The sequence below is a fragment of the Acartia tonsa genome, chromosome 7 (assembly GCF_053477335.1).
Source record: "Acartia tonsa isolate MP-2025a chromosome 7, ASM5347733v1, whole genome shotgun sequence".
NCBI classification, from domain to species: Eukaryota; Metazoa; Arthropoda; class Copepoda; order Calanoida; family Acartiidae; genus Acartia; species Acartia tonsa.
In genome coordinates, this window is record NC_137266.1 from 37068622 (window position 1) to 37091525 (window position 22904).

At 34.3% G+C, this 22904-nt stretch overlaps 1 protein-coding gene across 1 annotated transcript; it reads right to left on the reverse strand.

The window, feature by feature from the left end:
• Nucleotides 1–195: 195 nt before the first annotated feature.
• Nucleotides 196–21146, reverse strand: LOC145324525 (uncharacterized). Its single transcript, XM_080167108.1, has 26 exons — nt 20925–21146; nt 20395–20507; nt 19882–20000; nt 18751–18864; nt 18394–18481; nt 17402–17543; nt 17000–17087; nt 16239–16378; nt 15598–15705; nt 14829–14908; nt 14011–14391; nt 13411–13448; nt 12752–12926; nt 12209–12370; nt 11201–11243; nt 10829–10914; nt 10390–10518; nt 9915–10025; nt 9458–9605; nt 9062–9180; nt 8441–8585; nt 3103–3177; nt 2586–2646; nt 1486–1741; nt 847–1104; nt 196–409 (listed from the first exon to the last, which is right to left on the reverse strand). Exons 1-26 carry the CDS (start codon nt 21069–21071, stop codon nt 196–198), a joined length of 3540 nt encoding a protein of 1179 aa, XP_080023234.1. The 5' UTR covers nt 21072–21146.
• Between the last annotated feature and the right edge of the window lie 1758 nt (nt 21147–22904).

Genomic DNA, 22904 nt, shown 5'->3' on the forward strand with positions numbered 1-22904 from the left:
AATTACTACTTTAGATTAAATTTATTAGTTGACACGTTTGGGCAATACTAGTTGGTACCATCCAATCAAGATTTAATAAAATTACTAAAAATATTTATGACTTTGAAGCTTATTCTTATGCTCTTTAGGTAAGCTTTTGGTATCCAGCAAAATTTAGAGTCCAATATTCCCACCCTCCCTTATTTTTTTTAGTTATTATAAACATTCCTGTGAAAAAGCAGCCCCGGATGGTAACTGTTGCTCCCTAACCCTGTGGGGATAATATCTTGCAGCTGGAGAGTTGCCACTGATCAGTGACGTCACTACACTGCTTGGCTCACTAGTGTGGCTGGTTGGGGCAACTTGCTGATTGTAGTTCTCATTGTTGACTAGAATATTTGCTTCATGGCTCACACGTTCAGGATAATACCTGGATATTACATAACTTTATATGTGGACTACATGTTGAACAAAATGGTTATTGCATCATACAGTTAAACGCGGATAGTAACATGGAAAATCTTTAGATTATTCTAGTTACGTTTTTCTCTATGGGGCGAAAGTTGAGGACAATAAAACAGGGATTTATTTGATTAGTTTTATTTTATTTTATTTTAGTTGAAAATATTCTCTATTATTAATACTGAAAAATGTTATCCTATATGACAGATAAACATACTATACCTAGTGGGGTGAAAAATCTATGAGTAAACTCAGCTATTATTTTGACTTATAGGGACCTTAAGTGTTAAGACAATGGACGATAAATTTATATACATCCCCATTGATGATAAACAAAATCAAACCTTATGCAGATTTTATTATTTGTTGGACAGTTTGGACACCCTTTATATAAATAGAATATACCTTGCAGCAGCAGAGCTTGGATGAATAGGAGTATTATTTTCATCTTCATCACTTTCCAAATCAACCAATTCCACTTTGGATTTTGTGGAATTATTGGCATACTCTTTGGATGGTGTAATGTTGTTAGTATACTCTTTGGATGCTGTTGTGGTGTGTGAATACCCTTTGGATGGTGTAGAATGGTTTACAAACTCTTTGGATGTTGTGGTTTTATTAATATACTGCTTGGATGGTGTTTTGTTGCTGATGTTCTGTTGTCTAAATGTGAAGAAAATTAGAATAAAAAGTTAATAAGGAGAGCAGCAATGTAAGTAAATAGCTTACAACATTACAGTGAATTTACAACTAGACCTTAACTTTTTTTTCAATTTATGTTTTTATTCCTTTAAAAAAACATCCATCTTTTAAAAATAAAGTAATATTTAGTCTTATCTAATAATTTAAGCATTAATTAATAGGTGGCTCAGTTTTTCATTCATTTATTTGTTATTCTAGGTCAGGTCAGGTTAGGTTATATTGAGTACTGGGTAGCCCAGAAGTTTTAGTGCCCCTGCAAGGGTAAGGCATAGCACCCTTTAAAAAAATAAGAGGCGGAGTTTCAGTGCACGATAAACACATTAAGGGAAAGCACCAACTTACCTAACATAACTGACTGTTGGTGATGGATACTCCTGATCAACCTCCATAATTTCTACGTCATCATTCCTGGCGGCAGGTTTAGGTGTTCTAGGTTTCCTGGCCTTTTTACTCCCACTCCCTTCTGTGATGGAAGTGCCACCCGCAGTTTTGGGAGATTTGGGTGTTCGGGGAGTTTTAGGAGTTCTTGGCTTTTTACTGGCAGGTTGCTTCTTATTGGGTGTTGTGTTTTGTGATGGTTCCATCAAAATATCAGGATCTAAAATGAGTTTTTCTTTGTTATCTGGAATTTTCAGGAATCTAAAGGGATAAGGCAATAGACGATATGTTAATATACATCCGGCTCAAATAATGATAAACAAACTTATACCTTCTGTAGATAAAAATTTTGGTTAAAAAGGCTTTTCTCTGAAGGACTACTTAAAGGTTACCAAAATATGATTATTATTATATAATATACTAGCGGCTACGCCCCCTAGAAGCCTCTAGGGGCACTTAAGGTAGGAGAGGAAAAGGTCGACCTGATCCCATTTTAAAGTTGAGTTTCAAAAGAGAAAAAAAAATTTGGGGGGGGGGGGAGTGGGGTGAAGTCACCCTCCCCAAAAATAGTTTAAAACCTTCCCAGGATCTATAAGAAGCTCCACTGTAAAGGAGAACAATATTGGTTCAGCGGTTAGCGAGATCCTTCGGGACAGACAAAAAACGCTTACTACTTTATATTATAGGATTATATTATTATTAATAATAAAAGATTGGAAGTGCTTTTAAAATTAAAGAATAGTTATTTCTCGCATCGTATTATAAACAGCTTTCTGCGGATATAAAATGTACAATTATAAGGTTAAAACGGGTTTCAATCTTATGATTGTACATTTTTATATTCGTAGAAACCTGGATACATGTAATACGATGCTAGACATAATTTTTTCCGAACGGCTGATAACTGGTTCTAATCCACCGGACATTAATCGGTTTCGAAGATATACGGGAAACCATATTAATATTAATATGTATATGATTTTGTGATGTGTGTAACAATAATCTGCCACAGACCGATATAATATTTATGTAATAAAGCTACGCCTGTAAAGACTGGTACATACCTGATTGGACTGGGGTGGCTCTAGTCTTTCCAGTCAATAAAAACAGCTCAGTTGTAGACATCTAAAACAAGGATCAAAACATCTATAAGTAGCGAAGTATAAAAATACTGGATGGACAAAACGGACAGAGTGAGTTACAGAGCAGATGTTCAGTTTTAATACAAAATAAAGAGAGAACATTGAGGTCAACTGAAGCATGACCCACAGAACGACGGACAATGTAAAATATATACTAGATTCTCAATAGTAAAGGAACTCCACCAAAAATTACAGATTTTTATTTAAAATAACACCCAAGAAAATCACTTTTCCCAAATAACGTTACGAACAGGCAAATTACAGAGTAGCATTATTTTATTTTAAAATTTAAGACAGTGGATATATTATTGAATTTAGCGTCTTTTAGAGAAACACAAAATTGAGTATTCAAGACTTTTAAAGTCAAACAGTTTACAAGATATTACCGGACAGACAGACACAGATCTTATAACTTTAGTAATTGAAATGAATTACTTACCCCCTCAGTTGATAAAATCTCTGTAATTTGTTCATCATCTTGAAATATTTCTCTGATTGTAACAGTATCAGTCTCCTAAAAGAATAATAAAATAATATTCCAGTTTGTCTAGGTATGTCTATCAGTCTATAGTAATCTTTGTAACTTTCTATCTATCTGATTATTAACTGTTTATCTTTTTTTCTATGTCTAGCTACCTACCAAACTATCTATCTAGACATACATCTGTCTAACTAAATAGTAAATACACTTCAACCTGGCTATCTATCATTTTGGGGAATTTGAATTTTGGAATGTTAATTTTTTACTTTATCCGTCTGTCAGGATGCTTGTCCAAGTATCTTATTGTCTGTCAATCTGTCTAACTGTCATATAAGATAAGATAAGATAAGATTTATTTTCCTCAAAGGTACAACATATTTTATTAGATATATATCATACATTAAGTTACTATGCTTTGATTGGTTTGATTCTTCTGTTTTGTTATGTTTGATGCAGGTTTGATAATAATATACATAATAACTATTATTAAGTACCTAGCATGGAATTGGCCGAACTTCGTCTCCACCTAGTTGCCAGGCCAGTTCGAATAGGATGAAGATAACATTTTACAAAAAAAATTCCATGCAACATTGTACCAGATAGTTGGCATAACCCATTAAGGGTTGTGGAGCCACTGGTGTACTTTGACGCTTGCCAAGCCGATACAATGTTATATGTGCAAATAAATAATAAATAATCTTAACAATGATAGAATACAATATCTTGCTGTGTATTTCAGACATCCTCCTACTATCAGTTGCAACTTCTCCAAGCGTAGATTCGGAACAATTAAGGAACCAAAACCTTCAAAAGAAGTCGCTATTCCCGTTGTGATCCCTTTTCAGCTCTACCTAGACAGTTTCCTTTGTAACAAATTATTTTCATTATAGAGTGGAGTTATGTCCGGGTCTAAGGACATCTCCACACCAATAATTACAGGATAACGATAAATATCGCGGTAACGCTGGTCCAATCCAAAAATCCAAAAGTAAAATAAGATACTCTAATATATAACATATTATGTACCTAAGTGAACAAGGTGTAATGGTTGGTTACGATTCCTACGGAATCTGATTTTTATTTCTTGAGAAGGGATATAATAATCCTCTGATGTACAAATGTACAAAATAAAGATAGGTCATGTGCGATTCCTACGGAATCTGATTTTGGTATTTTGAGACAATGGGAGTGTGTCCCTAAATGTGTAAGGTTCGATTCCTCCGGAATCTGATTTTTATGTTTTGAGAACTGGTCACAGCATAGCTGTGAATGGGGCATCAATATGGGGGGGGGGGGTGGGAGAAGGGGGGGTGAGGTGAGGGGAGGTGAGGGGAGAGTGGTTTGTGCTCGAAAACGTTTACATTAATCCATTAATCTCACTTTTTTGAAAGAGAAGGGTGAAAGTGGGTCATGGTAAGAAAAAAAAGACTGTGGCGTGCTATTGCGCGCACAATTTGGTCATAGCTTAGCTTTTAGTGGAGTTTTAATCTTATTGTTGTTTAGGCACGAAAATGTTCGGAGAGGAAGAATACCAACAAATGTGGCAGCCGCTACGCAATAGATTGACAATAACATATCAACGCCTTCTCAATATAGTTAATGGTGACAATGTCAGTGAGGAAGTGCGTCGTGAGGTAGCCCGTCTACTATACCATCAAGGTTATCTAGAAACCGAGTTGGCACTCACTCTGTACAACCCAAACAAAGACATGGAGTATCATGAAACTAAATTGGGTGAAATTGCTCAGCAGATAACTGCACAAGAGGGGGCCTGTCTCCAACTTTAGCTCCAGAAAGTGGCCATTACCGGTCAGGACCAGTTATGGTCAAGTTCTCTACGACTTCATATACAAGATATCTGCAAAAATATCCGCGAAAACATCCGCAAAACATCCACAAAAATCAACAATAATCAACAGAGAAAAAAGCTGCAAAATCGTTTACAAGATGTGTCTGATATGGCTATTGAAAAAATTGTTTTGTGAGAAATAATACTGTTAAAAAATTTGAAAAAAAAGAGCTAAATATAATTTTAAATGTACCATAAATTCATCGATTTGTTTTAATTAATAAATCCTAGATATCTTGCTATGAACTTTTATTTTATTATTTGAAAAGATGTATAAAGCAATAGGATGTCTGTTAATATGTTGCTATGGAATAATTTTGCATTAGCATCAAAAAAAAATAAGGATAAAAAGTATAAGTTGATGAAGTGAGAGACTAGTTAAATAGGGGAGAGAAATCAAAGAATTGAAAAGGTATGGGGGAGGAGGGGGGGGAAAACGAGGGGGAGAAAATGGGGCGTGGTGAGTGGTTTGTGCGCGGTCGTGGCTACCAGCCAGACAGACGGAGCGGCGCTTATCGTTTGGTATGTGCATAGGGGGGGGTGGGGAGAGAAAATAGGGGGTGGGGGGAAGAGTGGTTTCCTGGTATAGCACAGTAGAATAAAAGAAAAAAGGGCGGGAGGGAAACAATTGGTTGTGAAGCATAGGGGAAAATTGCGCAGAAACGGAAGTGGGGAAAGTGTATTACTAATTAATAATTTAAATTAAAGATTGCATAATGCATGGTATTAAAACACAAAGGGGGTATAAATATGGGGTAGGTAAGGTCAAAGTTCAATTGCTTCCAAGATGTCAGATCAAGAAGAAGAAGTAGGACAAGGCCAAGGTGCTATACCAGATGGGGCGCCGGAAATTCCGGAGGGGGCTGGAGGTGAGGAAAATGTTCCCCTCCATGATCAGGTGCAGGAGCTCATCGCTATGCTCAATTCTAGCGATGAAGTCGATGATCCTGTACCCGTGCACGGCGTCCAGCAGCTGCTGAACCTCGCGGCAGTGCCTGATCTACTCCCATTCCCGGGGGTAGACAGGCGCTGTCTGGACCTCTGGTTTATGGTCAAGCGCAGGTTGATGGGCGTTGTGCACGAGGGCGACATGCTGATGTGGAGGAGGTTCCGCAACGATGCCATCGATGAGGAAGTCCTCCGCATGATGTATTCCAACTATGGGTTAGTCGTGAGGTTAATATCAGTAATGCCCACGTACGCCCGTTCCTTCCAGGCTAACATGGATGCCATCGCCGCAATGGACCGCCTGGTCACCGTCCAGCAGGACCTTCTGGAGGAGCTACTCCAACAGGAACCAGACGGCGTCGACGACTCCAGCGACTACGACGAGTAGATGGCTATGCCCACTATTCATGAGCTTAACCAGTCTGCGATAGTCATTATAATAAATTTTGATATCTAAATTTAAATAAATAAATATATTTTCGGCCAAAATTCAACAAAAAACTTTGTTATTTTTTTATTATATAGATAGAGGTTGCGCGATTCGTTAGCTGCTGGATAAAATAATATAAAGTCAAAATGTAAAATGTAAAAACAATAAAATGGATAAAAAACAAACTATGCCAAGCTACTCTATACTTGGGTATGTGTGTCGGTTCCTACGGAACCTATTCGTTGTGATTTGAGGTTAAGGAAATGCTATTTTATTGAATTTTAACAAAGAAGTTTAATGCTTACAGAAAGTCGAGGGCTAAAAAGTACGGATAGAAACTTAGTTAAAACAGAAATTCAAATTCAAAAATTCAAAAGAACAGAGTTTTTTAACATTAGCAAAACAATTGTTGAGTAAAAGAAAGAAAAAATATTTGCATATTAAAACTCAATCTTGCTTAGGTAATAAGTAAAACATTTTTGCTTGAAAATATTTTTATTATCAATTAATTTAATTTCAAGTGGAAGGTTGTTAAAAATAGTTGGGAAAGAGTTAAGAGGGGCGTGCAGGAGAAAGTTTCTATTGGTGCCCGGTTCGTAAGCAAAGTTGTTCCTGTTCCTTGTGCCATACGTATGTCTGTCTTGAACAAAGTTCCAAGTGTTTTCAAAGATTTTGGGAAAAATGCCTAATTTATAGGCGTGCATGAATTTACAAACATTGAATTCAATTAATAGGTTGAATGGAAGTATGCCATTAGATTTAAAAAATTCAGCTGTGTGAGCTCTGCTTGGCAAGTTTTCGATTATTCTAATGGCTTGCTTTTGAAGCTTAATAATTGGTGCTAACAGATACATAGGGCAGGCAGTGAACAGGAGACAACAATATTCGATATTCGACTTAATGTAAGACGTATAGAGTAGCTTTAGGTGTTTCTTGTCCAACAAATGACGCATTACTTTCATACTATAAATTATCTTAGACACTTTGCTATAGACTTTTTCAAGATGATAAGAAAACTTCATTTTCTCGTCTAATTGAATTCCTAAGTGTTTGATACTACCCTCGTTGGTACCGCTCACAAGATCCAACTTAGTGATTTTTGACTCATCATTTTCATTGTGATTGTTCATGTTTACATAAACTTCGAAGTTGGTCTTAGCAGCGAGCTCAGCGGGGGTGAGTATCTCTCGGGGGGAGGAAAAGACCATACATTTGGTCTTGCGGGGGTGTATGAGAAGCTTATTGGCATTGTACCATTGGGTCAGTCTGGGGACAAGCTCCCTTGCAAGGTTAATTAATTGAATAATATTCTGCTTTTCAATGAAGCCCACTGCGTCATCAGCAAAGAGATTGATTAAGATCTCTTCACTGCATGAAACAAGGTCATTGATAAAAATTAAAAAAAGAATTGGTCCCAGGACTGACCCCTGGAGTACGCCAATGATAATGAATTCAATAGTAGAGGAGAAAAGGCCCCTAAAAAATACACGCTGCTTTCTATTTGCATAGTAACTACGGAACCACTCGAGTGCAACCCCCCTTATCCCTGAATTCTCTAGTTTGCTAAAAAGGATGTCCCTATTTATCATGTCGAAACACTTCCTTATGTCCAAAAATATGGCCATACAGGAAGCGTTTCGACTGAGTGCTTGGGTGATCATTGTGCTTAAGTTCAGTACATTGTGAAAGGTTGAGATCCCTTTCATGAAGCCAAACTGGCGATTGCTAAAAAAAGACCGATCCTCTAAAAACTCAACCAGCGTATCACAGACATATTTTTCAATGGGTTTGGAAAAGTTATCAATGAGACTAATGCCTCGATGATTATCTGCCTCGCTGAGTGAACCTGATTTGTGAAGGACAACTATTTTGGAAGTTTTCATTTTTTCAGGAAAAGTGCCATTTTGAAGTGATAAATTATAAACATGTGTTAGGGGAGTGGCAATGGTATCAGCACAGCGAGACAGAACATACATCGAGACATCATTGATATCTGTGGAACGCTTAGGTTTAATGCTAATATATGTCTCTTTCTGTCTGCCTGTCTGTCTATCTATCTATATTTCTACCTCCTGATTTTGATCTGCAATTCCCATTTCCTTTAACTGTTCTTCATGTACACAGAGTCTACAAGATCCAGCTCCCTCGCATGTACAGCCCTTCAACCTCTTACAGTAAACACACGTCTTCTGATTACCACATAAGCATGTGTTCCTAAAGTTTAACATCCTTAAATAGCGAAGCATCGATACACGAACATACAAAGAAAGTTGTGCATTAGATTCATCTTGTACAATACAATAAATAGATAAAAGTAGTTGTCTTTGTATCATAAATAACAAAGAAGTAAATTCCCCCAATAAATGAAGGTATTTAGGTACCCATTCTCCTTTGTCTGATTAAGACTGTTTCCGTATATTTTAAAAGTGTAACTAACAGGGGAGAGGGGACATTTGACTGAAAATCACACTTGTACCCAAAGTTTCATAACTATATTATCTTATTCGTTGGCTCCTAAACTTTGGGTACTTTTTTGAATTTGATTGGTTGGTTTCAAAATAACGGTGTCCAATCTTATCAACCAATAACTCAAATATACATGAGGGGTTATTTAGTTAATCATCATTGGGAATGAACATCCTTTTAACCTCCATTATCGTATCCCTTAATATCCCTGGTGACATGCATACCTTATTCTTGCCCACTCCCTCTCTCTCTCCTCCTCACTCTCTGCACTGTCAGACTCGTAGTAGAAGGTTTGAGCCTTCGCCTTCTCCCTACGGGGCACTTCCTCAACCTCAGGGCTTGACTTAACAAAAAAGGACTATAAGAGTATATTATATTAGTAAGAGTAACATGATTCTTTGTCGAGCTGTGTGTTTGTCTGAAGGATCTCACTAACTTCTCTGAACTGATATGGTTCAACTTAACAATGAAGCTTCTTATTGGTCAAGGGGAGGTTTATAACCATTTTGGTAAGGGTCCCCACCCCATTTTTTTTATTTCATTGGAAGAAGTTTTATGTCCGTCAAAATGTGTTTCTGTCGGTCTGTTTGTCAGTACGTAGTCTGTCTGTCTAACTGTACCTGAGTTAAATCTTCATCCTGATTAGCGGTCATCTCTTCCTTCTGCTGTTCGTCCCCCTCCCCATCTGCTTTCTCCCCTTCTTCTTTTCCCTCCTCCCCTCTCCCAGGAAGACATGTGTCGGCCCTGTTCTCAGTCAGTTCAGCAAGCCTGTTCAGTGTTCAGCAAATTTTAAATGGAATAAATTATGAATATTTTTGCTAAGAAATATGAAAAATTTAAAAAAACTTCAAAATTTGCTTAAAGTTGAAGATAATTTTTCAAAAGAGATTTTCAATTGTTGAAAGTTTGTGAACCTAACAATAATTTAGACATTGTAAAAAGCTGATTTTCTATAAATACTAGAAGAATATATATGATTTTTTAGCTTTTTTATTAATTTTTTTTTTAATGTACACTGTGCAATCCCCACCCCTTTTTAGTCAACCTAGCTGCTTCCATTTCAAATGAGTTCTGTGCCTGCGCTGTTCCACAAGATCCATGTTGGCATCAAATTGTTGGAGGACTACCTGGAGCTGAGCTACCAGACAGGAATGGTTGCACAGCGGACATTTCCAGCTAACTGTTGGTCTGAAATATAGTAATTTGTTTCCTAAAATGCCAAAAAACATAGTTAAATTGATATAAATTCTCTTGATGCATGTGAATACTCAATAAAAAAACTACAAGTGTCAAGAACAAGTTAATCTTAAATGATTCAAAGTTGTTTAATTAGGTGAGAAAAGCAAAATAATCGGCGGAAAACGGCGGGTTTAGGCGAGAGCGGCAGTTCTATGGCCGTATTTATAGTTCCACAATGTGCTTCATGAAAACAACATGCATGCAAAATTTCAGTGCTGTAACTTTTTTCATGTTAAGTTTCTTTGAGTTTTAGGTTTGGTTTTAAAGAGTATCTCATTCGCCTTTCCCTCTTTTTCTTTATAAAATGGTTTACCTTGTTCTTAATGGTGGCTTGATACAAAGCTTATGCCATGAGTAGGTACAGGTACATGTGTAGATAGGGTTGCCACTCTCCTCATACAGGCTACACAACTTACAGCACTCTTTTAGAGCTTTTCTTTCCCTTAATTTATTAGATACATATTATATTAAGTGTTAAATTTGGGAGGTACCTATATTTTCATTTGATACCTACTGTTCTAATTTATAGAATTTTGGATCTAAGAACTCTAAAATATTTTCCGATTGCACAAGTAATACCCTACCATCATCTAAAAGCGCGGTCAAGCACATTTCTTTTTTTGCTTAAAAAAATACATGCAATTAAAGAGATCGATTTCTGGCCTTTTTTCAACATGAAAGAGAGGAAAGATACCAAGCAGAATCATAGGTATCAAATTTAAATAAATAGAAAAACAAAAAAATTATAGTACCTGTTTAATTTAATCTGAAGTTTAAGTTTTTTCTCCTCTTCTATTGCTGCTTCTATTTCTTTAGCTGTAGCGGGATCCAGACCAGCCTGTTTATTTTCATCATTCTAGTTCAATATTTTACCACTAGGAGGTTAACATACAACTTTAAGAACAGTCCATCCCATCCCCTCACCACTCGACACACACAGATTTATTGCTACAATGGTTTGTGGTCATAAAAAACATATTCAGAGAATTTTCTAGGTATGCTAGTAAATTGCAAGAAACATATTATTTAGGCCCCAAAATGTTCATATAATTGTAAGACCAGACTTCCGTAATAAATGTACAAAGGTGTTTCAAAAAGTATAATTTAACAACTAGATGTCCTGCCTTGTTAAGTCTTGTACTTCTTCTTATCTTCGTTGCGGGATCACTGAAAAAATACTTCACTTATAAAAGGTTTTTACCTAGATAACTATTTTTGGTTTGTTTTATCGACTACCTATAGTGTTCTCGTGTACAGGTATACAGGGATGATGTACAGCTATAAAATGGTAACTAATACCTAATTTGTTCCAATTTTGAAAAAAAAAGTTTTGGATCTACTGCAGTTCATGGTAAAATATTGCTGGTAACGCAATTTTCCAAAAATTTATGAATTTTAAAGGCTGCTAGCTGCCAAACGGCTGAACGTACAGATCACGCCCGCACACTGTTTTAAGCGGCATAAGAAGGCTTACAAATAATCTGGAATAGCCATAAATCAATAATGCATGCATAATTATCTCGCAGTGCAGAGAAATGCGCGAAAACGACCTATTTTACGCGTTTTTTCTTCAGTGTAGCTTTCCCTGTGCATCATTGGATCTTGGCTATTCCAGATTATTTGTAGGCCTTCTTATGCCGCTTAAAATGGTGTACGGGTATGATCTGTACGTTCAGCCGTTTGGCAGCTAGCAGCCTTTAAAATTCATAGATTTTTGAAAAATTGCGTTACTAGCAATATTTTACCGTGAACTGCAGTAGATCCAAAGTTTTTTTTCGCTCCTTTTTTATGGCGAAAAACTTTTTTTTTATAACATTAAACATAAGTAGAGGATTTTTTGTGGTAGGAGCGAAAGCAGATTCAATTTCTTAATAAATATTTTCTTTTTTATTAGGTAGGTACTCTTTTATCATAACTATCGATTTCACCACTAGCATATAGATGACTAGGCAGTAAAATAGCCTGAAACCATATATGGTGACCTATTACAAGCTTACCTAAGTTGGAAAACTAAAAAAAACTTAGACAGAACTTAACAGACCAACAAAAAAGCTTACTACTTTATATAATAGGATTGTAATTGTTATTGCACTACCTATCTCCTAAGGACATAATTTATTGTTTGCCAATACCTGGTTTCATCACTCTCTAAATCAATGCCAACTAAAACATCAGTAGATGTATTATTAACATTAGTTTCTTTTTCAATAGTTTGCCAAACTTCTTTTATAGGCTTGGATGGTGTATGGCGAACTTTTGGCTCGAAACTCTCGTCATTTACGTCTTCACAGCCACTAAAAAAATAATAATTGTTAAAAGAAAGCTTTTCTATATTAGGGTCAGTTCGTGTGTCCATCAGTAAATGTTAGCTCTTTAAGTTAATTTAGGCATGTTAGAATTGTCCTTTTAAACTTTGGATGATGATTTTATAGTAAGGTATATTTTAGAAAGCGTAGCAACTTTATAATCGATAACAGAGAGTCTGTTTGTCCATTGAAAACATGATTATTACTGTTATAACTTCTTACTGTTCTAGGTATCTATGTGTTTTGAATAGGTAAAGTAGGTATGTGTACTGTGTAGTAAAGGTAAAGGGAAAAACTGCATAGACTGTAGAGTTCTCATTTGGGTAGATCAACTTCTTTAGAGTAGGTACACTAATAGAATAAACTGACCTGTCATCGCTGCTTTCCTGTGAGCTGTCTGCAGCAACATTTTCTAACACAATCTGGCCCTTATCAGCAGGGGAATCATCGTCACCACCATCAACAGCAGCCAAAGATTCATTATCAGGTTTAGGACTAGGAGGTTTATTTTCTTCATTAGTAGCATTCAGATCTTTTTCTTTGTCTAAAATAATAAAGAACCTTTATTTAAGGGGTGGTGTAAAGATATTTCGACGGCTCCAAACTGTTACAATTATGTATACTAAAAAATTAGTGTGCTTTGCGTAATAAAAATCTTAACTTCTAAAAACAGACAGACAATCTTTTGGGAGACCATCGATTTATATGTCCAAATGAATATACAATGGACAAGAAAATATTTTTTTTTTTAATTTAAAGTTTTGGAATAAGTGTACAAAGTAAAAAACTATATGCCTTTTTGAAAGAAATGCATAATGAATCAAGAATATGGACCATATTTGATTTGGGATATATTGAAATATAAATCTTAGTTGATTTATACCCAAAAAAATAGTGCTTTCTATCCTACCCAATATTTTTATACCACAATCTAAAAATCGTTTATTCCCCCTTTCCAAAAAAATCGTCATGAAAAGTACTGAATGATTTTTTTAAGGTTGTCTAGTTAATGATTTAAAATTCTATACCTTTACTTTTAAATACATCTTGTTTATCAATATCACAGCTGAAATAAAAAAATAGTCGTTAAAGGAAGGGTATTAAGTGGTTTCCTAATAAAGGTGAATAAATGGATTTATTATTACTTGGATCTTACACCAGATAATGTATTGGTACTCTAGTGAAACTTGTAGCTGTTCTAAAATAATTATCCCCCCCAATCCACTCACTTTACCCAAACCCCTCCTATCCTACTATATGAACGGTCCGGCCAACATTTTTTTAGCCCCCCCCCCCCCTTATATTATGTAGGTCAAAATTTATAGTATCAGAACTATGTCATCATGGTGCTTCCAGAAGAGTCATTGAGGGGTAGAATCAGGAACTTTAGTCCGTTTCTAAATATCTCGTTCCTAGCCTGAGAATATCTCAACAAAAACTCTTAAACTATTTTTAGCGGTTTTGAGAATTGGTGGCCAATATTTATAGGTTTTTTGAGATTTTAGCTGGCTAGGAACAAGATATTTTGAAACAAACAAAAGTTTATGATTTTGCACTACTTGAATTTCAAAAGAAATCCTAATATCCCGTAATATAAATTTACAGCAAATAATGTAACTGTAACTCACCTTTTTGTTTCTTCACAGCCTTCATTATTATCACAATTTTTGTCGTCAGCACTCGACAAATCGTCGGTTGAAATTTTTTCAGGACTAGTTTTGTCAGCATTAGTAGTAGCAGTAGTAGGTACTTTGTCGATTGATTGAGGTGTTTTGTTGTTGGTTGTTGGAAGATTTTTTTCAAATAATGTTGGGAGATTTTTTTTGTCGGGCGTTAGAAGATTTTCTTCAGTAGTTATTGGCAGATTTTTGGGTGTATTTTGGATGGGTATTTTGTCAGGTATTTGAGATAGACCTTCATCTTTGAGAACAATGTTTATTTTCTCGTGTATAGTTCCGATATGGATCCAAATAAGGCTTTCCACTTCTTCATTGTCCATTGTCATAGAACTAAAATATAAATAAAATATAATAACAAGGATGATTATAGTCAATTAGAAGCGAAGCACTGAAATATAAAAACAATTAAAACAGACAAAGTGAAAATAGATGCTTGTTGGTCTAGGGAAACTTCACTAGGTATGTATAAAAGGACTACTAAATATTTATCAGTATTAGAAACACATCTACAAAATAGTCCAAGTGACATACGACTGACAAATAGAGTTTTAAACCAGATGCTTAAAACATTTTAAATAGATAGCTTGGTGTTAGAAATATAATAGATACAAAAACAAATACCTTTCATTAATGCCTAGCTAAAATATATAACGATAGATGAACAAAAACATTATTAGATGGATAAAACATACGAAGTTTGATAAGGAAATGGATTGTATTACAGTCAGATAGACAGAAAAACAGATAGATGAATGGATAGACATTACCTGTCATCGTTAGATGGACAAACAGCATCGAACTTGCAAACTTTGCACACTGTCCCAGAAACGAGATGGCTGAATTTTTCCTAAAAAGAAATTGTGTTAAAAAAAATTTAAAACAAATATCTAAAATCAGAATAATGAAAATAAAGATCAAAATAAAAAAATACCAATATTTTGTTTTTAATCTTCTCTCATATCAACCCAAAATATAGCAATCATTAGATTTGTCCTTTGTTAAAAACAATTTGCTGCACTCCTAGTCTATAGAAGAGGGCTGGTGTTGCCAAGAAAATAGCCTAAAACCATCTCAAGCCTTTTGTAAATATTCGCGGAAAAGTACAACGAATTTAGACCAGCAATTTCTGAGGTCTGTAGACAAAAAAACCTTAGGTACTACTTTGCATTACAGATAGTAAATAAAGTTAGATAAATAAAGTGAATAGGTAAGTATTAAAGATTATTAAAATAAGTTCGGTTTTTAGTGATATATTGAGATTTGCATACTCCACATGTTAAGTTACAAGTATGATTTTACAAATTCACTCATTAAATTTTAGTTTTAAAAAGATAGAAATAATGTAAAGGGTATTTTGTTATATGTTTGATTTCTCTGCGAAGGGTGGGGGTATCAACCTCCGAAATTTTTCAAAGACTTGTAAGAAGTTTTACTGAAAAGGAGCCATACAGTTGCAACAATTAGCGAGATCTTTTACTACAGAAATAACTATACTTTCACAATCATAAACTGTGGAAACAAAGTAAACTATCTTACTTTTAATTGTCTATTTAAATGAACAGTAGAATAGTGTTCCATAAGTTGCAGTCTCGTGTTGGCTACCAAAGGACAAATTTCGCATCCCAAAGGTGACCTCTCTTCTTCCTTTAAAACAAGTGACACAGCATTAATAAACAAACTACATTTCTAGTTTTTAAATAGAACAATGGAATGTTATGTAGTAAGAAATAGCGATTTAAATAAATACTTTTTTTAATATTTGAAACTAAGTCACTACAATTCACGTTGGAAGGATATATCCTAGTTATAGGGTAACTTTGCTATTAACGAGTAAATTTCTGTGTCAGTAAGTAGCACAGCTATAAAAGACTAGAATAAAAGATTAGTTTTTACTGCCTTAAGCTCTTAGGAATTTCAAGGGATAATACAAAGGACGGTAAACTAATGTACATTCCCAATGATCCTAATAAATAAAATCATTCCTTTTGTTAATATTATAGGTTTGAAGTTTTGGCCCTCCAAAATTGAGACAAACACTAAAAATTCAATTAAAGTACCTAAAACTTTTAAGAAAACGAAAAAATTACAGTCACTTAAAATCTAATTACCCTCTTTTGATCGTACAGATATATCCTAGATTTAAGAGTAGCTGCAAAACTCTTAGAAATATCCAAAACCTGTTGAATTTCGTTTATTAATTGCTGTGTTAGATCTTCATTATCTTCATCCTTTTTCTCCAGTTTTTCTTTCTCTTCTTTCAATCTTTTTTGTTCTTCTGCGTATATTTTCTCCTCTTTTAATTTAGACAACAGTTCAACTAAAAATATTTGATCTTTATGATAACATACCTACCTAACTATTTCATAAAAGTATAACAAAAAAGGCTAAATAGTTAGGTACTGGCGGAGAGTCCCCTAGAGGCCTCTATGGGTAAGTAAGGTTGGTAGAGAAGCCAAGCTCTCCATCCACTATTAATCAAAGTTTAATTTTGTTTTAAATAGTTCCCAGGATTTATGAGAAGCAATATTGGAAAGCGGACCCATAACGGTTAAGCGGTTAGCGAGATCCTTCGGTCAGACAGACACACAAACAGACAGACTAATTTAACTGTTTGAAAAATCAGGTTAACAATAAGTTTTAGTAAAAATCTATAGAGCACGAAATCTCGATGCCTAACCCCTGCGGGGAGCACCTTTGCATACCATTACAGTAAAACAATAAATTTGGAAGGGTTTCAATAACTTGAATGTCCCCATCCTGTGAACCCTGTAACGACTTTCAATTGGTCTTTAAATATCAGCCAATAGCGTCGGGAAAATTAACACAGCGAAGTCGCTACAAAAGAGCAGAAAGCAATTTTTTAGCAGGCGAAAAAGGTCCACAATACTGGACCCAGGTAGTTGTCTGGGTTATACGTTTGTATTTATTATTAGCAAACCTAATTGTTCTCTAGTCTGAGCCACAGTGTCCCAGGTGGTGTGGTCGGGATCCTCCACATAGATTCTCAGGTCACCTTCATCTGATTTCTAGATATACATTTACTCTAAATGTGCAGCTACTCTTTAAAAAAATACTTAATTAGTTTTAACCAAACCCCCCCCCCCTCCCCCTTAAAAAAAAAGAATGAAAATTTTTTGAGTTACACACAATAATACAAACAGACAGACAGAAGTGAGACAAACATCTTGTTATTTTTATATATGAAAGGAAGGATAAAACGACTGAAAATATCTTAAATTACTTCCAGTCAACGCAAACATTAAAATATTTTTTAAAAATTTGAATATTTGAACTTTAACAGTCTAGTAGTTTCTAAGATCTTACTGAATACTGTTCCTACCTGGCTCCAGTATTTGTTTCCCTGGAAATCCAAGCCTGCTGGCTCCTGTCGGAATTCATCCGCGGGAATGTCTTGGCAGTACAGCTGCAGGCTTTCATTCTTGTCCAACTGATATTCACACAGACATTTCAGTATTTCCAATCTAGATAAAGCAAACAAAGTTATTACAGTTATTTTATTACAATAAAAGAATGTCTATTTGTCTGTCTGTGTGTCTAAAGCAGAGTATCTCTTAACCACTGAACCAATTTGGGTTCTCCTTTACAATGTGGCTCTAGAGAGTAAAGACGGTTAATATTTTTTTCTTCTTTATTTTGGAGGAATAAGGATCCTTCAATCTTCCATGATAAATCGCCCAAAGAAAAAAATATTCCCACTGAAAGATTTTTTAAAGTATTAACTTTAACAGTTTAAATACAAAAAGGAGTCGGTATATCAAATAATCTCCAGCTGGATACCTTTCAATTCTAGGTTCGATTATAGATACCTATACCTGGAGCTAATACTAAGATGAGAATATCCATTAATCTCCAGCTGGATACCTTCCAACTCCAGGTACTGATTATAAATACTGGAGCTAATACTATGATGAGAATATCTATTAATCTCCAGCTGGATGCCTTCCAACTCCAGGTCCTGATTATAAATATACCTGGAGCTAATAATAAGATGAGAATATCCATTAATCTCCAGCTGGAAACCTTTCAACTCCAGATCCTGTTTATAAATACCTATACCTGGAGCTAATAATAAGATGAGAATATCCATTAATCTCCAGCTGGAAACCTTCCAACTCTAGGTCCTGATTATAGATACCTATATATGGAGCTAATACTAAGATGAGAATATCCTTTAATCTCCAGCTGGATACCTTCCAACTCCAGGTCCTGATTATAGATACCTATACCTGGAGCTAATACTAAGATAAGAATATCCATTAATCTCCAGCTAGATTATTTTCAACTCCAGGTCCTGATTATAGATACCTATACCTGGAGCTAATACTAAGATGAGAATATCCATTAATCTCCAGCTGGATACATTCCAACTCCAGGTCCTGATTGGTGGCACAGAAAATACCTACAAATAAAAACATGTTAGCGCTTTCACACAAAGTATCTTATTGACCACTAAAAAAACGTTATTTATTTTTTAAAAAGGGTAGAGGTAAGTTTTCGTTTATTTTTTTATTACCTACCTACTTTATGTCAGGTAGGGCTATAAATGGGGTAGCACCGCAGAGTAAGTGCACCGCAGGTATAGGCCTGCAAAGGTAAGATTTACAAAGGTCATGCTTTAAAGTATTTAAAAACTGTATACACATTAGTATTACATAAAATACTACATACCTAACGCTTTTAACCAAGTCCTCTCATACACAGCAAATTTCTGCAGCTTAAGCTTCTTTAACAGTTGTATATGTAGATTTATAAGGTCGGGATGCAAATTTTCACCAGTGCAACCTAAAGATAAATCATATAGTGTTATAATGACCATTGACCATAGCTTTCTTGTGTATAGGGATAAGATACAACATAGTGTAAGGAATAATAAATGGAAGCATACCGACCTAAAATTGTATGTAAGGGAGTCGAGGGTACATTGGAACGTAAATTGTAAGTTTTATATTAAAATATTGTAAAATATTTTGAAAAAAGTTATTAGAAGTTTTTAGGAAGAAGAAAAATATTGGGTGGAATTACCCCCACGCTACCCTAAACAAACTCTCTCCTTAACGCGCATATATTAAGTCCTGATTGATTGGTTCAATCTAGCAGTGTAGAAAAAAAATGATGAAGCAATAATTCTTATCTAAAGATGGGTTGTTTAAATCATCATGATTGGGGATTTACAACAATAAATCGTACATTCTCTTATCCCTACCTACCTAAGACATAGTAAAAATCCTGGGAAGGTTTTTCTCAAGTTAAAATTCCAAATATTTTACATTGGTCAATTAAGAAGTCATATTGCGACTTTGATGAGACAGATGGACGGTTATCAAACAGACGTCCAAATATATATAAAAAACTTGGATCTACTGCAGTTCACGGTAAAATATTGCTGGTAACGAATATTGCTAAAAATTTATGAATTTTAAAGGCTGCTAGCTGCCAAACGGCTGAACGTACAGATCATACCCGCACAACATTTTAAGCGGCATAAGAAGGCCTACAAAAAATCTGAAATAGCCAAGATCCAATTATACACAGGGAAAGCTTCACTGAAGAAAAAACGCGTAAATTAGGTCTTTTTCGCGCATTTCTCTGCACTGCGAGATAATTATGCTTTATTGATTTATAGCTATTCCAGATTATTTGTAGGCCTTCTTATGCCGCATAAAACAGTGTGCGGGCATGATCTGTACGTTCAGCCGTTTGGCAGCTCGCTGCCTTTAAAATTCATAAATTTTTAGCAATATTCGTTACCAGCAATATTTTACCGTGAACTGCAGTAGATCCAAAAACTTAACTACCTACCTATCATTAATTGAAGATCTTTGAGTGAGATGGGTTGAAGTTCTAAAATTTCTCCAAAGTTGATAAAAAAATCGCAGATTATTGCATAGTTTGGGTTCTTAAAACAACAATCTTGTCGTCTAAAAATAATACAAGTTATGAAATAATAAGCTATTTGTTTGTTCGTCAAGATACCATTTACATTGAACCGATTTGGTATTCAATTTAATGGTAGCTGCCATTTATACAGACGTTTAGTTTCACTACTAGAACTACCTTAGTATGTATATTGTATAGACTACATTTTACAGGGAGGGAGAGAGGGAAAGGACAGTGGACCATAAATTTTACTGGTTTGCAAAGTTTATTATTGGGAACTTTTATTAAATCTTGATTGGTGGGTACAGCCCTTAATTGTTTAAACTTCTCCCCCCAAAAAATTTAAGAGATGGGTAATTTTGTATATTGAATTGTGTTTAGTGCACATCATTCTATCATCCATTGTCTTATCCCTGAATTAAAATATGTACTTACCTTAGTCTTAATTCATCGTTGAAATCTGTGTCATATTGTTCACATTCGTCAGGTTTAAAACTTCTCTTTTTCTTTCCAGTTTTTTTCTTCTTTTTCAGGTCTAGTTTTCTTTTCTAAAAATAAAACATTACCTACCTATTAGCCAAACAAATAAGTTGCTGATTTGCTACATTCTGACATTTTGCATTTTATAATCATAGGTAATGTATAATCAATACCTTAGCAAAATAATTCGGTAAATTGATTAGAACCTAGTCAGAAAAACCTATTTTTTTTCTTTAGAGAGGTTTTGATGTGAGGAATTTCCTCTTTAAATCTTAAATGCAATTGTTCCCCCTCCCCCAACGACAACAAAAAAGGGAATGTATGAAAACAATAGGTATATTATGGGTATTTATTTTTCTTCCGCCTAAAAACTGCACTAAAGCCTGTAACACTACTCATTTATGTCCCAAAATCATAAAAACTGGCATGTTAATGGATAAAAATATACTCATAAATACCTATCTTAGAAACTTCCAATTTCTTACCAATTTCGTAATGTAGGATTTCTTTTTAATCTTCTTACTTCTCTTTTCTCTGATTTTGCCATCCTCCCCATCCCATTCCCCAGAGCTTTCCCATTCTCGTTCTAACAACTCTTGGTTTAAATCTTGCAAATATATTGATTTGGCCATTTTTTTGAGGTTATTTTCAGGGCTCTAAAGGGATGAGACAATGGACTATTATTTGATGCAAACATTTGATTACCCCTAAAACAATTGACTAATTTTGTACTTTCAAAATTGACTGAAATTTTTATCAACATATTAAGATTTAATAAAGCCTCAAGTACCCAATGTTTTAAACTAACGAGAGAGTAAGTACCTTTATAAAACTTGAAAACCAGTGAAATTTTAAATTTTAATGTCCATTCCCTCCCTTCTTGGGTTAGTTATTTTCGTTGCAAGTGTTTCATCACTTTTTGTTGTTTTGTCTCTTAAAATTCATGGTTTCTGAAAAAAATCATTGAAGAGTTTGAACAAGGATATGAAAATATTATTATATAATATTTGTGATATTTTTGTAAGCTATTGATCTATCTCAACCCAAGGCCAAATATGTGTATAAAAAACTGAGGTTTTCATTCTTAATCGAAATGTAAAGGAAAAAACATTTCAGTGAAGAATGCTTTTGTGGTTATCCTTATAGCTAGAACCGCATTTAATTATCCATTGAGAAGTCTTATATAAGAAAACATGTTCATCTTTATTTAAATTTCCAGATTCTTAACTTGAATATTTAGGGTAAAATAATAATTTATAACCCCGGGCTACATTGTATTGTTATTGTAATCAACGCAACCTTTGAAAATGTATGTGTCAAGAATAATAAATTCCAAATTAAAAATAACTTATTAAGATTAATTTAATCATATTTTAATTTACAAAAACTTACTTTTTTATAATCAATGTTTTAATAACTTTTTTTCATATTTTAGAGTAAAAAAAATAATAAATAATATTTTTCTAATATTATTATTTTCGACAAAATGTAAATAAACATTGAACAGCTGATTGCATATTTTGTGTAGAAAACATTCCGCGGCATTCCTTATATGATAAGCGCACAATTTTGTTGGTATTTCAAGTATATTGAAATGATTGGAAATTTTCTCTAATGTTTTGCAATGAACGTGTTATTTGTAACTTATAATTTTTATATTTTTACCTTATTTTTATCTAAAAATCATCTTTTTATCAAATTTAATCTTATTATATTTTCAGATTTTTAAATTTTATTTAAAAGTTTTTCAATAAGACAATGGACGAAATGACAATTGATGATGCTTGACAAAATTATAATTAATTAAGACAAAAATATCGGTTGAAAAGTTTAAAGATTATAAGTTTGAAAAAAACAATATGTAGATTTATTTTAAAAAGCCCAAATTATCTAAGTCTACAAATGAAAGATCAAGTTTTAAAAACTTTGGGTACCAGTGTAATTTACTTTCCAATTTTCCAGTTTTCCCATAAACTTTTTAAGAAAGTTCCCCTTTACAATGTAGCTTCTCATATTTTCAGGGAAGGTGTATAAATTGTCATCGTTTTAAAGATTCTTGTGAAAATATACAGTCCCCTACCCCCCTTATTTTCGAAATAAATTTTTAGTAAGGTCGGTTGGTTAGTTTTTTCGTTTATTTGTTTATTACTTAAGGTCAGTTTATGTAAGGTTATGTTAAATTGGACATCGTGTGGCCCCGCATTGTTAGGGCACTGCAGGTTTTAGACTTCAACAGGGGTTAGGCAAAGAGAAATACTATTCTACCCTAATTTTCCCTAATGATGATATAAAAAAATACCTTTTCTGTAGAATAAACGTATTGCCTTAATAGTTTGGACACTGCTAGTTTAGAACCATATATCCAACCAAAATTCTATAAAAAAAATTATAAGATAATGTAGTTTTATAACTTTTGGTACCAGTCCATTGTCCCCTTCCTCCCTGCAAGTTGCTACATGCTATTT